At 37.6% G+C, this 21,479-nt stretch overlaps 1 protein-coding gene across 2 annotated transcripts in view; it reads right to left on the bottom strand.

The window, feature by feature from the left end:
• The window catches only part of LOC143889858 (DHBP synthase RibB-like alpha/beta domain-containing protein), a 28,904-nt gene extending 8,570 nt beyond the window's left edge, over window positions 1–20,334 (bottom strand). Inside the window, exons 1-2 of one of the 2 annotated variants that reach the window (XM_077394232.1) lie at window positions 20,141–20,334; window positions 17,500–17,624 (exon numbers count right to left, since the gene is read on the bottom strand). In XM_077394232.1, coding sequence (XP_077250347.1) covers window positions 17,500–17,624; window positions 20,141–20,332 — 317 coding nt within the window. In that variant the 5' untranslated portion in view covers window positions 20,333–20,334. The remainder of the gene's footprint in view (window positions 1–17,499; window positions 17,625–20,140) is intronic. The other variant, XM_077394233.1, reaches the window with a different exon arrangement.
• Between the last annotated feature and the right edge of the window lie 1,145 nt (window positions 20,335–21,479).

Here is a 21,479-nt window from a genome sequence, read left to right as displayed (position 1 = left end):
CTCCCTCTCCCCAATGATCATGTGGCATTCCCAATTTTTTTTCCTCATTTTCAGCGGTGGCTTTATAGCCTGGCCGGCGATCATTGACCATGAAGGACCCTCCATTCCCTAATGGAATGTGATCCCCTTTAGGCTTTCTATCGGGTTACCTTAAAGGTTTCACCCATCAATGCATTGCCAACCAGATGTCGTACGCTCTCGGTCTAGGTGACTCTTGGTTTCAAAAATCCAAGGTTGGATCTAAAGGGTCTCCTTAGTCCTCACTCCCACAATTTGCACACCTAAATTGTGGCATACATTATGAATGCAATTTTCGCACCTCTTTGCCATGAGGGGAAAAATCTTTTCTTTCTATCATGCCATAGTTATTTCCACATTTCGTAATATTTACAAACCGTCTCTATAATATATAAATATATATCCATGCTTCATTAACAAGTTCCTTACTCAACAAGAAATCAATTTATTCAACTTTCTACATACTTATGTAATAAAACAAGTACATCATCATGAAGAATAGGCAATAATCACAAGTATTATTACTACTATTATCCAACCAGTCTATTATTACTTGCCTTAACTCGCTGTCGATCAGATTTACTGATCCTCAAGCTTAGGAAATGATGATCGCCTGAAACGAGGTCAAAAAAATGGTCTAAGTCCTCTTTATTATGTTTTATTTTCGCATCCCTAACTTTTGTTTTCTTATAGGTTATTCCTAAGCTAGGCATTTCATATTTTATTTAACTTTTCATCATAGACTCCTATTCTAAGGGTATATATTATAAATAAAACCCTTTTGATCATGTCTACACATCTACAAAGTTTGATAATTAAATTCTAAAAGTTCTTAGATAAGACGACGAAAGTTAGTGCGATTACTAAAAATTTAGAAGAAGACATCCCTAACTTTTATGTCTTCTTATAGGTTATCCCTAGGCTAAGCATTTCATCTTTTATTTAACTTTTCATCATAGACTCCTATTCTAAGGGTATATATTATAAATAAAACCCTTTTAATCTTGTCTACACGTCTACAAAGTTTGATAATTAAATTCTAAAAGTTTTTAGATAAGACGACGAAAGTTAGTGCGATTATTAAAAACATAAAATTGCTGGAAATAAGCGTTAAAATCCACAAAAATTCAAACACGATTAACCAACATAACCCATATATCAAATCTGATTTTTGGTTGAAAAACAATAGTTAAATTTTCAAAATTTTCTAATAAGACAATCTGTTTTGTGCGATAATCAAATCTGATTCTCGCTGAAAATCATCGTTAAATTAAAAAAAATCAAAATAAGAGAAATCAGGGTTGCGCATTTATTAAAATGGTTTGTTGCTGAAAAATCAGTGTTTAATCTCTAGAAAATCCGATTTAGACGAAATTGTGTAGTGCTTTAATCAAAACGGATCATCGCTTAAGATCAGCATTAAATTCTCAAAAAAATTCGAAAAAGACAAAATTGTGTAGTATATTTATTAAAATAATTTATTGCTGAAAATCAGCATTTAATTCTTTTAAAATCCAAATAAGACAAAGAGACTTAGTGCGGTTATCAAAAACAGAGTTTTACTATTTTTACTTACAAAAACAACCATGTACGGCTTAAATTTGATTTATATTGGTTGGATCTTTTCAAAAACTATCCTTAAACCCCTAGAAAGATTCTAAAAAGGTTAATTTACATCTTTGATTTAATATATACCGATCTATGATGGCACAAAATTGAAAAGAACAAATTTTAACCGTAGATCTAACCTTAAGGGACAAAAAGACTCAAAAAAACCTAATCAAATCAACACACTAATCCTTATAAGACAAAATTTTATAGGTTAGGCCACTTGAAAGAATATCGAAACTCAAAAATATCTAGGCTTCTTCTCTAGGGGTGCAACTCGAGTCGGGTTCAACCCGAATTTGGGTTGGGTTAGGTTGGGTTAAGCTTTTTCGCAAATCGGGTTGGGTTGGGTTGGGAAAAACCAACCCGAATTGGAAATCGGGTTGGGTTGGGTCGGGTTGGGGTGTCGGGCAACCCGACCCGACCCGAAACCCGAATTGTCTTTGTTGAATACCAAAATATTTTGAATATGCGTTGAAAATAATGGCGCAATCTCTTTTCTCCAAAAGTAGACAACTGTTATGCACTTTTCTAGACAGCCATTACTTCTCTTCCCATTTTTAACTTCTCCCAATGCTAAAAAATAAAGTAGGTTTCCCTCTCTTGCTAAAAGTGTAGTGTTATATGTAAGAAAGTTTACTTTTTTTAATGATTTATATTTATAGCCTCTTTCCAGAAGACATGCACTCATTTATATCCTAGGGACACCCGTTTTGTAATTTTCAAAAACCACTTGATAGAGGTAGGAGCGAGGGTATTTTTGTAATTTTCAAAAACCACTTGAGTTTCTTCTCCCCTCTGAAATCGGCTTGGGTCGGGTCAGGTAGGGTTGAGGAAATTGGAAATCGGGTTGGGTTGGAAAAATTGGTTCCTCGGGTTGGGTCGTGTTGGCCTCAACCCGACCCGAGTTGCACCCCTATTCTTCTCCCTCTTTTTTCCTTTCTCTTTTCTTTTCTTTCTTTTCTTTTTCCTCCAACTTTTAGGTGATTAAAAATAACCCTAGATGGGTTTATTTATAAACTTAGCCTAGAGTTTTATTTCAAAAAGGTTTCTAACTATTAGATTCCTAATTATAATCCAATACTAACTTAAGAGGGGTGGAAATATCAATATTGGATTTCCTAGCTTATTATAATATATTATTAGTATTTAGGTTATATTAGGTTACTTTTAGATTTTATCTTTTTTAAATAAAACAACCGAAAAGTTGCCTAATAAGACAAAACTTGTAACTATGCCTAACTCTAACAGAAAAATATCATAACTTACTCAAATCACGTCTGAATCGCTAAATCTTGGGTCCGTTGGATAGGTATTCGAAATACCCATCTACAAGGACCAAAATCATGTCAAATAGACAAGATTTGATACCCCAAAAATAAGTTATACTAAAAGTGATGAAAAAACACTATGACCGTCGATTTTAAGATCGTTTAATCTATTGTGGGATAGGAAATACACAAGAATCTTAAAGATTGGGGATCGATCCAATATCTAATTTGCATATCCTACGGTCCAAAAACTCAAAATCGAAGATCTAGCCATTAATCTTTGATCAAAAGATCTACGGCCTAGATTTAATTAGGATTTGTATCTATATAAGCCCTTGGTGGAACGGGGTCATTACATTCTACCTCCCTTAAAGGAATTTCGTCCCCGAAATTCCTATCTACTTACTCCTGATACTAGACCATTCTCACACTAAACTAAATTAGCCTAAAATCCTCTTATTGCTATGAAAATGATGATGCAAAAAAATGAAACTAAAACATACCTCATAGTCAATATAAAACTTATCACCAACCGACTCGTCATCAACAAGCTCTGATTTAGTCTTTTTCTTGGTCGCACTAAATACTTATATTCCTGAAAAAGGAGGGGTCTGCTCTCCTCCCCTCGCATAATACGCAGAGTATGATGCATCACTAACCGTCTTTCTGTTCCAAAGCCTCTTCCAATCCGGTTTCCTAATGATTCTTTCGGGCTTGAGTATACTTTCTTGCAACGAGTCATTGATCACGATAACTTCCTTTTCCTTCATTGCTTCACTAGCCAGCTTCTTCTGCATATTCTGATGATACTGCTTGGTCATTGACTTCCGTGTAGTAATTTTCATACGCACCATCCTGAATTTCTTCCAAGAGACACGAGAATTGCAAGATCAGGTCATATAATTAGGAACAGTAAGTCTCATGTCAAAAGCAGCTTCAATCCAGACATTTTACATCCATCAACAAATTAGATCACTTTCCAAACAATTAATGACCACAAGTCGAAGTACATCCAATAAAATTAAGCATCATTTTAGACCATACACGCAAATCCTCTAATACTACCTCCTATAAGTACTCTTATGAATTTCCTTTTCCTTCCTCGACCAATTTCCTCAATTTATATCAAGATTACTTCTTATATCTCGCTAACATCTCCGAAAGACCGACCCTACGAAGCCAAAGATCCCAAAACTACCCTTTCTCCAACGCGAGATTTCTCAAACCACTAGTGTCGCTAATGAGTTGAATCCAACAAAAAGGGATGACAAGCAATCATAAAGAAATGCAGAAATGGCAAAGAAATCAAAATGATATACTGACCCCCTTCAGTGAATTTGACGATCCGGTTCCCTGAAAAGTAATTGCAAAGAACCTATTCGTTGTCGACTGAGGTGCATTCTTAACCTGATTCGGAGGTCGGTTCTGATTATGTGAGGGGAGGATAGCAGACCCCTCATTTTTCGGGAATAGAAGTATCTAGTGCGAATAAGAAAAAGACCAAATTAGAGCTTGTTGATGACAAGTCGGTTGGTTGGTGATAATTTTTCTAGTGACTATGGTGTATGTTTTAGTTTTATTTTTTAGCATCATTATTTTCATGACAATAAGAGGATTTTGGGCTAATTTACTTAAGTGTGAGAATGGTCTAGTATCAGGAGTAAGTAGAGAGGAATTTCGGGGATGAAATTCCTTAAGAGGGGTAGAATGTAATGACCCGGTTCCACCAAGAACCTATATAGATACAAATCCTAATTAAATCTATGTTGTAGATCTTTTGATCAAAGATTAATGGTTAGATCTTCGATTTTGAGTTTTCGGACCGTAGGATATGTAAATTAGATATTGGATCGATCCCCAATCTTTAAGATTCTTGTGTATTTCCTATCCAGCAATAGATTAAATAATCTTAAAAATTGATGGTCAAAGTGTCTTTTCGTCACTATTAGTACAACCTATTTTTGGGGCATCAAATCTTGTCCGTTCGATATGATTTTGATCCTAGTAGATGGGTTATTCAAATACCTATCCAACAAACCCAAGATTTAGCGATTCGAACGTGATTTGAGTAAGTTATGACCCTTTTTCTGTTAGAATTAGGCATAGTTACGAGCTGGAAAGCACAGGTGCGCCCAAATGGGCTGCGCACCAGTACCGGGTGCGTATCCGACACGGGTGCGCTCAGGTGTGCCCTGGGTGTGTGTCGGGTGCGCACCCGTATAGTTTTAAAAACAAAAAAACAAAAAACATAAATGGGTGCGTGTTGGGTGCGTTTGGGATGCGCACCCGACTCGTTTTAACTTTTTTTTTTTTAAAGAAAGGGGGTGCCATTAACAAAGAGGGGGGGTTTAAATAATGAGAGAGGGTTTTAAAACCCTCTCCCTCTCTCACGATCGTCTCTCTCTCATCCTCCTCAAACCCTAACCCTAACCCAACTGGGCGACGGCACAGGTAAACTCTCTCTCCTCTCTCTCTGTTTCTCTCTCTCTCTCCCTCTCTCTCTGTTTCTCTCTCTCTCCCTCTCTGTTTCTCTCTCTCTCTCTCGCTCTCTCTCCCTCTCTATTTCTCTCTCTCTGCCTCACACTCTCTCTCTCTCTGTCTCATTCTCTCTCACCGTCTTTCCCTCTCCTTCTCTATCTCTCTGCCTCACACTCTCTCTCTGTCTCACTCTCTCTCTGTGAGTGTGTAAGTCCCTCTCTCTCTCTCTCTCTTAATTTGGATTCCCCAATCCCCACAACTGATTGGACCCCAAATCAGTTTTTGGAGCTTAATTTTGACTCCAATAATCTGATTTGGGATCACAATTAGGGATTTAACCATTTAGGGAGGGAGTTAGTTTTTAATCCATGTTAATTTGGGATTGTTATTTGTGACAACCGATTGGGAGCCCAAAAGTCCAAAACTGATTTTGGTAATTTTGACTCCAATAATCTGATTTGGGATCACAATTACGGGTTTAACCATTTAGGGAGGGAGTTAGGGTTTAATCCATGTTAATTTGGGATTGTGATTTGTCACAACCAATTAGGAGCCCAAAACTGATTTTTGGACTCAAAATTATATTTAATTTTGACTCCAATAATCATTTTGGGCTCACAATTAGGAATTTAGGATTTAGGGACTTAGGCCTTTAAATGAAACCCTATTTATTTGAGATTGTTGTGTTTGCTTACTAAATAGTCTAAATTTGTGTTTGTTCTTTCTTTCAATAGATTTCAATCATAAGAATAAAGAATGTCTTCATCCGGGGCTAGTAGTGCCACCCAAGCCACACTTGCACCACCTTCTACTTCTAGTGATGAAGACCACTCGAAGCCCTTGTGGAGGTATGCCACTAGATTTGATAAAGATCCTAAGGGTGGAGGGAAAATGAGATGGGACTGTAATTTTTGTCATAAGAGTTGGAATAGCTCCTACACAAGGGTTAGGGCGCACTTGTTGAAGGTATCGGGACAAGGAATCGGAGCGTGTCCTAAGGTGAAAGCAAGTAACCTACTCGAAATGCAAAGGTTGGAGGAAGAATGCAAGGAGGCTATGAAGCAAAATGCTCCCAAGAGAGTGCCATTACCGCCATCATCAAGTAGTGGATCATTGAGTTGCCCAAGTAATATGTTTATCCCTCCAAGTTTTGATCTAAAGAGGAAGAAGACAAGTGGTCCAAGTGGAAGTGTGAGTGTTATTGAAAAGGCATTCAACATGGCGGCCCGTGATCACCTACATGGCGAGATTGCTCGGATGTTTTACTCTGGTAGCTTGCCATTTCACCTGGCAAGGAACCCACACGATGCGAGTTCATACTCTTATGCGGCCAACAATCCAATTTCCGGTTATTTGCCTTCGGGGTACAACTTGCTAAGGACGACTCTACTACAAAAAGAGAGGGCAAATGTTGATAGGTTGTTGCAACCCCTTAGAGATACATGGAAGGATAAAGGGGTGAGCATTGTTAGTGATGGATGGAATGACTCACAAAGGCGGCCTCTCATTAACTTCATGGCGGTAACCGAGGGTAGGCCTATGTTTCTCAAGGCGGTAGATTGTTCGGGGGAGACAAAGGACAAACATTTCATTGCCAACTTGTTGAAAGAGGTAATTATGGAAGTTGGGCATGAAAATGTTGTCCAAGTAATTACTGACAACGCCGCAAATTGCAAGGCGGCCGGACAACTTATTGAGGCACAATTTTCTTCCATCTTTTGGATCCCATGTGTGATGCACACCCTCAACCTTACTTTGAAGAACATATGTGCGGCGAAGAATGTGGAAGCAAATCAAGTTACATATGACGAATGTAGTTGGAGAACGGATGTTTCGGGAGATGCTAACATCATTAAGAATTTCATAATGAATCATTCCATGAGACTAGCCATATTCAACGAGTTCAACACTTTGAAGTTGCTTTCCGTGGCGGAGACTCGATTCGCGAGTGTTATTGTTATGCTTAAGAAATTGAAACTCTTAAAGCAAGGTCTTCAAGCAATGGTTATTAGCGACAAATGGACTTGTTATAGGGAGGATGACGTGGGGAAAGCGAGGTTTGTAAAAGAGAAGGTGTTAGATGACATATGGTGGGATTCTACTGACTACATACTCGCATTTACATCCCCCATCTATGACATGCTTAGAGAGTGTGACACGGATACGCCTTGCCTTCACTTGGTTTATGATTTGTGGGATACCATGATAGAGAAAGTAAGGGCGACGATATATAGGAAGGAAAGAGGAAAGAAGAGTCCAAATTTTTTGACGTGGTGCACGAGATTCTTGTTGCTCGTTAGAACAAGAGCAACACTTCACTTCATTGCTTGGCTCATTCATTGAATCCAAGGTTAGGTGACTTTAAATTTATTTGGATTATTAGCTATTTATGTTTATTTCTAAGTTCTGACTTTGACTTGAAATTTGTAGCTAAATTAGCTTTTTCTTTCTTAAAGGTATTATAGTAAGCAATGCCTCAGTGAAGATTCAAGTCGGGTGCCTCCACATAAGGATGCAGAAATTTATACCGAGAGGATAAAGTGCTTCAAGAGGTACTTCACCAATTCCAAGGACCGCACGAGAGCTAATGTGGAGTTCGTCAAATTCTCCATGAAGTCCAGATTATTCAATGATGTTGATTCCATCAATGAACGGTTCACTATCAAGCCTCATGAGTGGTGGGCCATCCATGGTACATGTGCCCCTATGCTTCAAACCATAGCTTTGAAGATTCTTATGCAACCTTCATCGTCATCTTGTGCCGAGAGGAATTGGAGCACTTACTCTTTTGTGCATTCTCTCAAGATGAACAAGATAACTCCACAACGAGCTCAAGATTTGGTTTTCGTTCATAGCAATCTTCGGCTTCTCTCAAGACAAACTCCACAATATAAGCAAGGAGAGACAAAGATGTGGGACATAGGTGGAGATATATTTGATTCCTTCGAGGATGTAGGGGTACTTGAAGTTGCTAGTCTTTCTTTGGATGAGCCAGAGTTGGAGTCAATTGTTTTTACCGACGACGTAGAAGACGATGTTGTCGATATTAGAGATGAGGCGACGAACTTGTAGGAATAAGGATTGATGATGCATTGATGCTTTATGTTATTGTGGTGCTTTAATGATGAACTTAATCACGTATGAAATGAAGAGTGATATTAGAATTTTCCATTTTGGTGATGTTATTGTTATTTGATTGCTCTCCTTTTTTCTTTTTCTTTTTATAAATATATAATAAAATAATAAAAATATTATTATATTCAACGCACCCGCACCCAAGTTTTTTGGAAAATCACGTACCGCGTACCCGTGTCGTGTCGCACCCGCACCCCGCACCCGTGCTTCATAGGTTACAAGTTTTGACTTATTAGGCAACTTTTAGGTTGTTTTATTTAAAAAAGATAAAATCTAAAAGTAACCTAATATAACCTAAATACTAATAATATATTATAGTAAGCTAGGAAATCCAATATTGATATTTCCACCCCTCTTAAGTTAGTATTAGATTATAATTAAGAATCTAATAGTTAGAAACCTTCTTGAAATAAAACTCTAGGCTAAGTTTATAAATAAACCCATCTAGGTTTATTTTAATCACCCAAAAATTGAAAGAAAGAGAAAGAAAGAAAGAAAGAAAAGAAAAGAGAAAGGAAAAGAGAGAGAGAGAGAGAGAGAGAGAGAGAGAGAGAAGAAGCTTAGATATCTTTGAGTTTTGATCTTCTTTAAAGTAAATGGCCTAACCTAAAAATATTTCTCTTATATGGATTAGTGTCCTAATTTGATTAGGTTTTTTTGAGTCTTTTTGTCCCTTAAAGTTAGATCAATTGTTAAAATTCGTTTTTTGCAATTTTTGTGGCATCATAGATCGGAATATATAAAATCAAAGATGTAGAGGAACCGTTTTAGAATCTTTCTAGGCGTTTAAGAATAGTTTTTGAAAAGATCTAACCAATTTAAATCAAATTTAAGTAGTATATGGCTGTTTTGTACGTTAAAATAGTAAAACCCCGTTTCTGAAAACCGCACTAAGTCTCTTCGTCTTATTTGGATTTTTAAAGAATTAAACGTTGATTTTAAACAATAAGTTATTTTAATAAATACACTACACAATTTCGTCTTATTCAGATTTTCTAGGGATTAAACACTGATTTTCAGCAACAAACCGTTTTAATAAATGCACAACACTGATTTGTCTTATTTTGATTTTTTTAATTTAATGCTGATTTTCAGTGAGAATAAGTTTTGATTATTGCACAAAACAGATTTGTCTTATTAGAAATTTTTGAAAATTTTAATATTATTTTTGAGCCAAAAATCAGATTTGATATATGGGTTATGTTGGTTAATTGTGTTTGAATTTTTGTGGATTTTAACGCTTGTTTTCAGCAATTTTATGCTTTTAATAATCGCACTAACTTTCGTCGTCTTATCTAAGAACTTTTAGAATTTAATTATCAAACTTTGTAGACATGATTAAAAGGGTTTTATTTATAATATATACCCTTAGAATATGAGTCTATGATGAAAAGTTAAATAAAAAATGAAATGCTTAGCCTAGGGATAACCTATAAGAAGATATAAAAGTTAGGGATGCGAAAATAAAACGTAATAAAGAGGACTTAGACAATTTTTGTGACCTCGTTGCAGGCAATCATCATTTCCTAACATTGAGGATCCGTAAATCCGATCGGCAGTGAGTTAACACAAGTGATAATAGACTGGTTGGATAATAGTAGTAATAGTAGTTGTGATTATTGCCCACATGATGATGTACTTGTTTTATTACATAAGTATGTAGAAAGTTTGAATAAATTGATTTCTTGTTGAGCAAGAAACTTGTTAATGAAGCATGGATATATATATATAGAAAACGGTTCCTACACATATGTGTAGAGAGTTCTCTACACACTAGCTTAAAATACAGTGGGGGCCCACATTGTTTGGGTGATCCAAGCCATCCATTTTAAAGGCCCTCACATAGATAGGGTGTCTACAAAAAATCAGATCCATAGGATCATCCCAACCCTACGATTTGTGGAGGTAAAATGGATGTCTTTAAACCTTCACAAATTAGTCCATTTTTTGCCTCCACAGTTCGAATGGTTAGGATGATCCTATGGATCTGATTTTTTGTGGACGCCCTATCTATGTGAGGGCCTTAAAAATGAATGGTTTGGATCACCCAAATAATGTGGCCCACACTGTATTTTAAGCTAGTGTGTAGATAACTTATCTACACATATGTGTAGGAACCGTTTTCTCATATATATATATATATATATATATATATATATATATATATATAGAGAGAGAGAGAGAGAGAGAGACACACACACATATATATAGAGAGAGAGAGACACACACACACACACGCATACACACACACACATTATAGAGAAAATTTGTAAATATTACTAAATGTGGAAATAACTATGGCATGATTGAAAGAATAGATTTTCCCCCTCATGGCAGAGAGGTAAGAGGTACGAAAATTGCATTCATAATGTATGCCATAATTTAGGTGGGAAAATTGTGGGAGGGAGGACTAAGGAGACCCCTTGTATCCAACCTTGGGTTTTTAAAAACAAGAGTCACCCAGAACGAGAGCGTACGACATCTAGCTGACGATTCATGTAGGGGTGGAACTTATAAGGTGACCCAAGCGAAATCCTATAGAGGATCACGTCCCATTAGGGGATGGAGGGTCCTTGATGGTCAGTAGTTGCCGGCTAAGGCTGAAATAAGCCAAGAGACAGAAAAAAAAAAGATGAGAAAAGAAAATGGGGTATTGCCGCATGATCACTGGGGTTTTTGAGTGACTCATTTTGCATGTCATTTCATTTTGAATTCAAATATTACATTCTTGTCACTATTTAGAATTCTTTAATTCGGTAAATTTTTGAGATACGATATTAGACATGTTAGTCATTATTGTAAAGAATTGAGAATAATGCAATTTATTGTTCTGCTTTTTATCTTTCAAGTCTTTTAAATCACCTCGCTCGATCTGTAGGTGAGGATGGAGGAGCATTTGCAAACGAAGACATCTAAACATAGGATCGGAGAACGGGGAAGGAATTGCGTCAAGTCCAAAATGACTTTGTAAGTCATGTCGTAGTTGAATTTGTTTTTATACTTAAAATTATTTCATGTTTTAGCTTTTGAATTAAATGCTGAGGTTTAAGTTGATAACATGGGTTTATGGATTTGATATTTAGTTTAATTAATGTTTGTTTTAAATAAATGAATCAAATTTTATCGCTTCCACTGAGTGTTGGATTTTTTTATTTTTTTTTAAATGATGTGAAATATTATACCGAGGTCTCTTTGGTTGTTGTTTTTTTTCTTTACGTAGCGACCTAATGTATGGAAATTGGGTCGTTACACAAGGACTTAGGCACCCTCCCCTTAAAGGCTAGCTTTTAAGGGTGAATTCTACCCGGGTCCCTGCAAGTGGTATCAGAGCTGGGGCATGGTAACACCGGTGTACGCTTGAGGATGGCGAAATTCCCTTGGGGAAGATCTAGGTGACCTCGATGTACCTTCAAGGATGGTGAAATTCCCTCAAAGAATATCTCGTAGTTCCCACATTGTCGCCACGTGGAGGGGCGAGATGATCCACATTGCTTCCACGTGTAGGCAGAGATTGTTGGGGGTTCCATGCAAAAGCAAAGATCCCACATCGGAAAAGTGAGAGAAATGTGGATGGGCTTATAAGGACTTGGGCACCCTCCCCTTAACGGCTAGCTTTTAAGGGTGAGTTCTATCCGGGTCCCAACAGGTCAAGACCCACTATATGCCAACAAACCCAACTAAAAACATCTAGAACACAAAATGGAAAGAAATCCCCCAAGCTATTGTAAAATTCTCAAAAGCTACTTAAACTAGCACCAAGGTTGTCTACATTACAATATGTGAAAAATCTCGTAAGTGGCAGACATCTTTACTAAGGGCCTAGAAATAATCATCATATTCATCTATCTGACAAGTTGACATGTTTAGAAACATCATTCAGTTTGAGGGGAAGTGTTTAAAATAATGTACATTTTCAGTATAGTGGATACCATAGTATAGTATGGTGTCTCTTTTGGCCAATGACAATACTGTTATTAGTGTCACTAGTGCTATTATATTAGCAAGTGTTTAGGGTTGTATTTTATTAACATTGAGAGATACAACTTAGCATTAGCTCTTGAAAACATGTACATTTCTTGTAGTATCTGCTTAACCAAATTATTTCTGTAGCGGTGGAAGTCATGGCTTTGTATTATGCTTCTGCACTAGACATTGCAACCATGCGTTGTTCCTGACTGCACTATGAAACCACACAATCATTCAATACAACATAGTACCCTGTAACTGACCTCCTGTTATTAGGATCTCCTACCCAGTCAACATCTGAGAATCCTACCAATGTTACTTTTCTTTTTACCAGGACCATACAATAGACCGTAAGTTATGATTCTTTTGAGATATCTTATAATTCTTTTAGCAGATTTTAAATGTTTTCGTCTTGGATCATACATGAATCGACATACTTGGTGTATTAAGTAAATAATGTCAGGTCGTGTAAAAGTCAAGTTCTTACACCAACCATACTCTTATACTTCGGAGGGTTTTATACCTTTCCTCCATCTAGTCTAATAGCCTCATTATATACTATGAGTGTTGCAATAGGTTTGCAATTGGATATATGAAACCTACTTAGAAGGTTCATATCATATTTTTTCTAAGTCGGAATCAGCCCTTTCTTTGTTCTATCCACTTCAACACCAAGAAAGTAATGTTCTCACAAATATTTCATATTAAAGTTTACTCTAAGCCCTATTTTAAGCTTATCAATTTCTTCATTACCACCTCCTGTAATATATCATCAACATGAACTAAGATAAGAACCACTTCTGACTTGGTGTGTCTATAAAAAATGAAGCGTTACGACACTCCTCTATCCTTTGACCTTAATTTCAAACCAAGGTCTAGGAGCTTACTTCATTGCTTCTACCCATAAATAGCTTTCTTTAGTCTGCAAACGTATGTTCCTTTGTCTTCTTCCTCAAAACCTTTTGGCTGCTATAACTAGACTTCTTCCTACTATGTCCATGCAATAATGCATTGTTCACGTCCATTTGATTAAGTATCCACCCAAATTATTAGTTAGAACAAAAATTGATTTTATTCTAATTGCTATGACTACAAAACTGAACGTTTCCTCATAGTCAAGTCCAAGTTGCTGGTTATATCCTTTAGCAATGAGTATAGCTTTATATGTCTATTGTACCGTCAGAATGTCAGATTTCTACTTGTTCTTATACACCCATTTGCATCCCACGACATTCTTATCTTTTGGGTGAGCCCATACTCCCCAAGTAGCATTTGTATGTAAAGAAGTCACCTCTTCTTGCATAGAAGTGATATACTAATCATCTGTGACAGCTTCAACCATAATTTTAAATTTCGACCGAAATATATCTGTTTTGGTTTGGACCAAAACCGAAAGTACATTGAATTGGTTTTTTTACAGGATTTCGGCAAAATTTCACCGAAATTGCCAAAAAATACCAAAACATTTTACCAAATTTTACATGATTTCGGCCGAAATTTCCACCGAAACCGAAATATTTCAATTTCGGTGGCCGAAACTGACACCGAAACCGAAATTTAAATCCTTCGCTTCGACAAAGAGCCCTCACAAAAGTTGCTTAGGTTATGAAAAAGAATGCCACCAAATACCTTTGAATCGTAAAGGGTAGCACCTTCCCCAAATTATCCCGCATGCTTCCCACCAAGCTTATTGCTCTAGCCTCTAGCATCTATAAGCTTGTCAACCCAATCCCTTCTGGGGATGAAAGTCACCTGTGTCTTTCCTTTGGTATGTTCTTCTATAGAAGTCCCAAAGACCTTCATGAAATCCTCCTTAATACCTCACAACAATTCTGAGCTTGAACAAAAATACCAGGACCAAAAGCTCTCAGTTCAAATCATTTGCTTTTATCCCCACCTACAGCCTCTCTCTAGAGTCTAGACTAGATTATTTTAGAGAGCAAAGACTTTCCAACAGATCTTCCTTAATCACCTAAACCACAAAGAAAGCTAAAGCAAAAGTCACAAGGACCATAAGCCGTATACCCTCTTGATGCAGATATTAGGATTTATTAACATGTTATTTAGTTTCTAGGATTTTATTTTTCATGTTATTTTGAATTAGGGAATTTATTTATTTTCCACGGAATTTTAGTTTAATTGCCTATATAAAGGCCACATGTATTAGGGATTTTAAGTTTTGATGAATTGATATTGATTGTGATTCTCCCCTCTAATTTCCTCTCTTCTCCCTCAAGACTTCTCCTCTTTCTCTTTTATTCTTCTCCTTCTATTCACTTCTTCCCCTATTCTTCTTCTCTCCTCTTATTATTCTATTTCTCTCTCCCGGTTCTACATCACCTCTGTATCTCCTCCTCAAACCACCCTCAAGACTAGATTGTCCTAGAGGGGGTCAACCATTCAAATCAAACACTATCCAAGATTAGTTATATCCATGCCTCCATTTAGATGCTATTTTGGAATCAAGGATGAAATTTAACTTTTTCCGTTGATTGGATTAATGACCTTTTTGGTGATGGCGTACTACGAGGGCAGTGCAAGTTCTCAGTATGCTAACTATGTACATATTGCAGTAAGCAAGAAATTAGAGCATCAATCACTGTGCGCACTAATACATAAACCGATCATTGGCACAAATCAAACAGAGGGATTCATTGTATTTAACAGATGATCTCTTGAGCTAGCCTGTGACCAGCCCACCTTGCCACCTCAAGCAAACTCAGCACTCACTACTTTTATCTACAAAATCCAATTCTCTTAGCCACATAATTTTAAACATGAATGGGAGATCCCATGACTCCACCTAAGAATCTAATAGACTAATAGTATTGTATAATGATTAAGGGGGCCTTATTAGAAACGACACAAAATCTACTGTCATGACTTTCTCAGGACCGATTGGAATATGTGATGCAAATAGCTGAAATCAGGGCACCACTCTTCGGTTTGAGATGGGCATATGAGAACAACCAACGACCACTAATTGTTGAGGGAGATTTGACAAATGCGGTGGCGTGGGCTTCTGGTACTTCAAAGGTACCCTGGAGACTGCAAAACCTGATAGCGGAAGTACTTGACTTGATAAGACTTCTGGATCCTAAGATTGAGCATCGTAGGAGATCGGCAAACGAGGCGTCGGATAGCCTAGCAAAAGCAGGAGTCCAAAGGGATGAAATGTTAGTTGTTTCTTTCTTGTAAACCCTATATGGGCCAAGGATTATTGATCTTTTTTGTACTCTTGGGGGACATCTTGTCCCAAGCATATTATAATAAATTGTCAATTTTCAAAAAAATAAAATAATGATTAAGGGTGTCTAGGAAGGGCCACTATAAAACCCCAGGAAGTGAGTCATCTAGTCCACTGAAACAAGGAATCTGTCCAAATGCATTGACACCAAATTCTATTGGTTATTTTCCCCAGGGAATTGAGCTCTCACCAGTGGGAAGTCCATAATTTCATCCTTCCAACAAAAATAACCAAAGATCCTCATACTTGATCTAATGCTACCTCCCAGTCCTCTCATGAGTAATGGATAACATTAGAATATCTTCTATTAACCATGGTAAATTTCAATTGTTCCTTATGTCATCTAATTTCACTGAGTATAACTCCTTCAGATCTTTTGGGTTACTCGGACTGTAAACCGTTGTCAATACCTACTAGAAACCATCACCTTATGTGAATTTGATATATATCACAAATTGCCCATACCAATCACCCACTTTCTCAAACACCAGAACTCCACACCATCATCATCACCCCCAACAATCCGGCTGCCTTACGTTTTATTGTAATTGCACATCTTGCCAAGGTGACCCATTGACTTCCTCTTCCAATACAAAGGTTACAACCAATCCATCAATGTGTTTCCCTTTAGTTTCTAGGACTCACATAGTATCTTCTTCTAGGCCACTAGCCACCTCCTTTACTATGATTCCACATCCCAACATCATTGTTGCCCTTGCGTTCTAAAGTACTATCATTCATAGTTTTTAAACTCCCCCACATCATCATCTGCTCCATCAAGTCGACTCCCTTTTCCCTTGGCCGCGCTCTGCATTTTGCCCTACAAAGTCAATAAAAACTCCTTTAACTCTCCCGAGTTACGACCGCGTCAACCGAGTATTCAGTCACGTCAACCGCGTTCTTCGCCATGTCCACGCCGAGTCGACAAGAATTTTTCTTGGCCGCATTTTGACCTGCATCCACGTTTTTAAACACTGCTATCATTATCTTCAATAATACTAAGTCTTTTATCATACCCCTATGCTCCTCACCACTGGTCTAATCTGAATCATTACATTATCCTGCCTCATCCTCCAAATAAATTGATGGGACAAGGTTGTGGTGCCCCTTTCAGTGCATGCACTTAGCATTTTCGTTCTTTGCCACGTTGACACAGCGAAGTCTAACCACTCCTCAACACAACATGACACTCCATGACATTTATGATGGAAGTGTCTTGATTACACAATAGTGTCCGCTGTTAGCATGATAAAATGAAATGTCCTCTTTTGAGACAATGTACCATGTGCTGACATATTCAACAAAAAAGATCTTTGCCCGACAACTTAAAATGTTGGACAGTGTATGTAAGGTGTCTTAAAATATACACTCTACATAATGCTTAGTTTTCTTTTTTCTTATTTTCTTTTCTGCTTTTCACTATAGTATTTTTTTTTTAATCCCTGACTTTTGAACATTTTTCTCCATGGGAAACATTCTCACTCCTTCCTTGCAGTCAAGTTTGCCTACACTCCCTTGGTGTCCAAGAAACTAACATTAGGTAATATTTCATGTTTTTTTAATATTTCCTATCCATATTTTGTTTTCTACTACACGCAGTTGAAGGACATGGTGGCAACACTTGTCATGAAGCCCTCAACCAGAACATGCGGGTTGCCCTGCTCAGATCAAGAAAAGTGAAGAAAGAGTGCAGCAAGAAAAGAAATATGAGAATCAACAATACATATAGCTTGTTAATTACATGATATATGCAACAGCTGAAGAGAAAAGTTGGACCATGCATACACTGTGTCCGTGGGAATGGCCCCCACCGCTCCATTTTTCAGAAGTTCAATGACTGGTTCCAATTTCCAAGTGTCTGCTCCCAATGAGTCAACTTTGACATAAAGCATGCCATCCCCCTGAAATAAATCATTTAACATCAAATGGCAATATTCTCACCAAAAAAAAGGACAAATGCAGAAGATTCAAAGATACATGTGTACATTACATGACCTCTGGAAAAGGTTCATCATGATTTTCTTAATAAGATAATGAAACATTCCAAATTAGAATTTATCAACTCATGAATTATCATCTTGATTTCTTCTCTCAAAAATCAACATGAATAACATCTAAATATCCAATGCATAACAACCCAGAAGAAAGCAGGTAAATCTATTCCCTGATTTAGGATGATCAACAATTCTGCAAAGCAGCTCAAGAAATGGTAACATGGAAAAAGGGCAAGAAAATGTTGTATAGCAGCTTGCAATTGAAATCATAGACAGAAATTTAAGATGAAGGAAAAGAAATGTGTGCCACTAATATCTTTTAAGAAGTTCAGAGTGAAACGTAAATTACAAATGAGAAGTTGGACAGCTCTCATGAATAAATTGTTCACTTAAATTAACATCACAACTCATAAAGATAAGGATAAACACGCATTCACCTGTCTAGACCTGCTTCTCAATGCACCCATATGGTGTTTCCCATCAAAATTTTCAAAAAACCAAGTTGTGAATTCCTTTTTATTGAGTAATGAGTTGTGAATTCCTCAAAGTTCGTTACTTCAAGTGAGCAACAACATTACAAAGAACCAACATTTTCTAGTCAAAATAATTCAAAGTTTGAATTGCAGAAAGAAAAAAAGAACTAACACGCAACAATGCCCAAAACCCTCTACTACTTGAAGCCAATACACCACCAACATACTACATAAAAACTACAAAAAGGAATTGACAAAAATGCACCAGAGTATCTGATGGCTGTTTTATCTTCCTTTTTTGCCCATAAAGAGAACCCAAATGTTATGTACCTAGATGGGTCCCGCTTTGGGTGGAATAAATTGGTTTAGATTTTGTAGTTTGTAGAATTTGCTCTCTAGTTGTTTGGTATGGGTAGGGTAGGAGTCCTAGAAATAAGGGTTTAGGTTTCTAAATTGGCTTTGGTAGGAGTTTAGAGGAAGTGGTCGAATGGATTTTCTATAAATAACATGTAAGCAGTCTTTTTTCAAATTAATTAATGAAGAAATTTATTACAAAAATTGTGTTTTTGCACACAAAGGAGTGACGCTTCCTCAAAGTGGGTCAAAAGGCTAATCTTCCCCCTAAGAAGATCAAGCACGTTGCGAACCGATTAGGGTCGTAGCAATTGGTATTAGAGCAACCATAACATTCCATGTTCGAGTCACAGAAGGGGTAACCTGTTGAGAGGACTACCTAGAAAGGATTACCTGGTAAAAAAGCCAGAGTCAAAGGCGCCAAAGTGAAGTAGCCATAGAGTGGGCCACTGCAAAAGGGGCAACCTGTAGAAAGGGCAAACTGGAAAAAATGCCAGAGTGAAAGCTATCACAGAGTGGGCGGCCGAGGACGGCAGATACGAAAACATAGTGGATTGTTACGGTCCTGATTTTACGTGCCTAAATGGGTCCCACTTAGGGTAGAATAAATTAGTTTATATTTTTTATAGCTTATGGAATTTTCTCTGTAGTTGTTTGGTATGGATAAGAGTCTTAGAGATAAGGGTTATCTAGATTGGCTCAGGTAGGAGTTTTAAAGGAAGTGGTCAAGTGAGTTTTCTATAAATAACATTGTTGGGAAAGTTGTCTTGTTTCCTATTCCGTGTAACCTAAATATGCAAGTAATTAGGTTTTAGGAAAACCTAAACATAAAAAGTTCTCCATGCATAAAAGAGGTGTGCCGGCTAGGGCTTTTTTTCTGTGGGTTTTTTTCTTTTAGGATTTTCTCAGGGTTTTCTCTCGAGTTACTCTCGAACACGGTCTTGGTTGAGAGGGCAAGGAAAGGGTTGGGAGTTTGTAGGTTTGGGTTAATCCATTGTAATCCTTGTAGACCTCTTTTCTCAGTGGAAGATCGTGTTTTCACCTATGGACGTAGGCATCTTGGATGAACTAAGTAAATCTCGGTGTTCATCATGTTGCTTGCTTTTATTTTCTACTTTCCTATTAACTTGTGCACATCTGTGGATTTTCTCAACAAACATGTAATTAATAGACAACTTATCTGAAAAATTGTATCTTTGAGCACAAAGGAGGACTGACCCTTCCCTCAAAGTGAGCCAAGAGGGTGATCTTCCCTCTAAGAAGATCAATCACGTTACGAATCGATTTGGGTAATCGGTTCATAACACCTGAGCATGGGCCTGCTTAGGTACAGGACTAGGTGGGACCCAGCATGGTACGAGACTTAAGAGACAGGTTTAAAGCACCTAGTCTAAAGCTTTCCATCAGCTCTGGAGCTCTTGGCGTATTAGTTAGATACCTAACACCAACTAGAAGAGCCATAAAAAATAAAATTTAAAAACCCTTCCACGTTCTTGATGATTCTCTCTTCGCCTTAAACAATTCATCCATGAACTGATTTTACTCGAATTTATTTATTTTTTTGGGTGGGAGAGAAAGGTGAGATGAGTTTATGACCTTATCAAGGCGAGGAGCTGCGTATTTGAGGCGTTTTGGGCTGCGCTTGACCGCCGATACACAGATGGTGATGCGCGGCAGTGGATGAACGGTCGAGATTCGTCGGGGCGTGAAGAGGGGATTTAAGAGAGAAAATCTCAAAGAGATGGAAGGAACGAGAGCTCCATTGCACGCGATCGTCGCCCACGCCATCCACATACATATATATATATATAGAGAGAGAGAGAGAGGTTTTATAGTTCTCAACCTTTCATATGCTGTGTGCGCGTGAAGTCTAGTATTTTAAAAAAGTACAGTGAGGACTACGATGATCCAAACCGTTCATTTGTTGGTCCACAATGTGAAGTCCGTTATATTTTGAAAAAGTACAGTGGGCCTACTTAGTAGGATGATCCAAACCGTTCATTTGTTGTTCCGCATTGCGAAAGTCCATTATTATTATTTTCAAAATGTACGGCAGGGCCTACTTAGTAGGATGATCGAAACCGTTCATTTGTTGTTCCGAAATGTGAAGTCCATTATTTTTCAAAAGGTAACATCGGTGACCACTTCTTAGGATGATTGAAACTGTTTATTTGTTAGGCTTCAACGTATGCATCATTTACATATGATGATCTTAACGCTCCGAATCCTATACGTTGAGGCCCAACAAATGAACGGTTTGGATCACCCTATGAAGTGGAACTAAGCGAGATGAGCTCGTCTCGGTGGACAAAAATCATTGCCATAGGATAATCTCAACCGTTTGATCTATAGAAGTTTCCATATTGTGAGTCCCTCTTTAGATCGGAGGGTTAGAATCATCCTATGCTAATGATTTTTTGGGCACAACCTATTTACATTATGGCCCATCAGATGCACGGTTTGGATCAGCATATATAACATTGGGGTCAGAGTTTCAGACTTTCAGTTCATGCTTTTAATTTCTTATGTTATGCATAATAATAAGATAATAGAGTTCCTAAGGTGTCACCTCATATAGCTTATATAAGGTGGCGCTTAAAAACATAAGGGGCACACTTTGTTTGGATGATCCAAAGCATTCACTTGATACGCCCTCACATAGATAGGGTGTGCCCAAATAATCAACTTCATAGGATCATCCTAACCCTTCCATTTGTGGAGGTTGAAATGGATGGGTATAAACCTCCATAAATCTGCCCATTTTTAACCCCCATAAATGAAAGGGTTAAGATGATCCTATGGACCTGATTTTTTGTAGGCACCATATCCATCTAAGGGCCTTTCAAATGAGTGGTTTGGATCACCCCAAAAATATGGGCCTGTGGACCCCGATCCGAGAGAGTCCGCGGTGAGGGACGTGTGCCCCCACACGAGT

This window comes from Tasmannia lanceolata, unplaced genomic scaffold (genome assembly GCF_043159265.1).
Source record: "Tasmannia lanceolata isolate RefF3 unplaced genomic scaffold, GAP_Taslan_0.1 ptg000013l, whole genome shotgun sequence".
Lineage (NCBI taxonomy): Eukaryota > Viridiplantae > Streptophyta > Magnoliopsida > Canellales > Winteraceae > Tasmannia > Tasmannia lanceolata.
The sequence above is the reverse complement of the archived record's forward strand: the minus strand, read 5'-3'. Positions and strand labels throughout refer to the sequence as shown.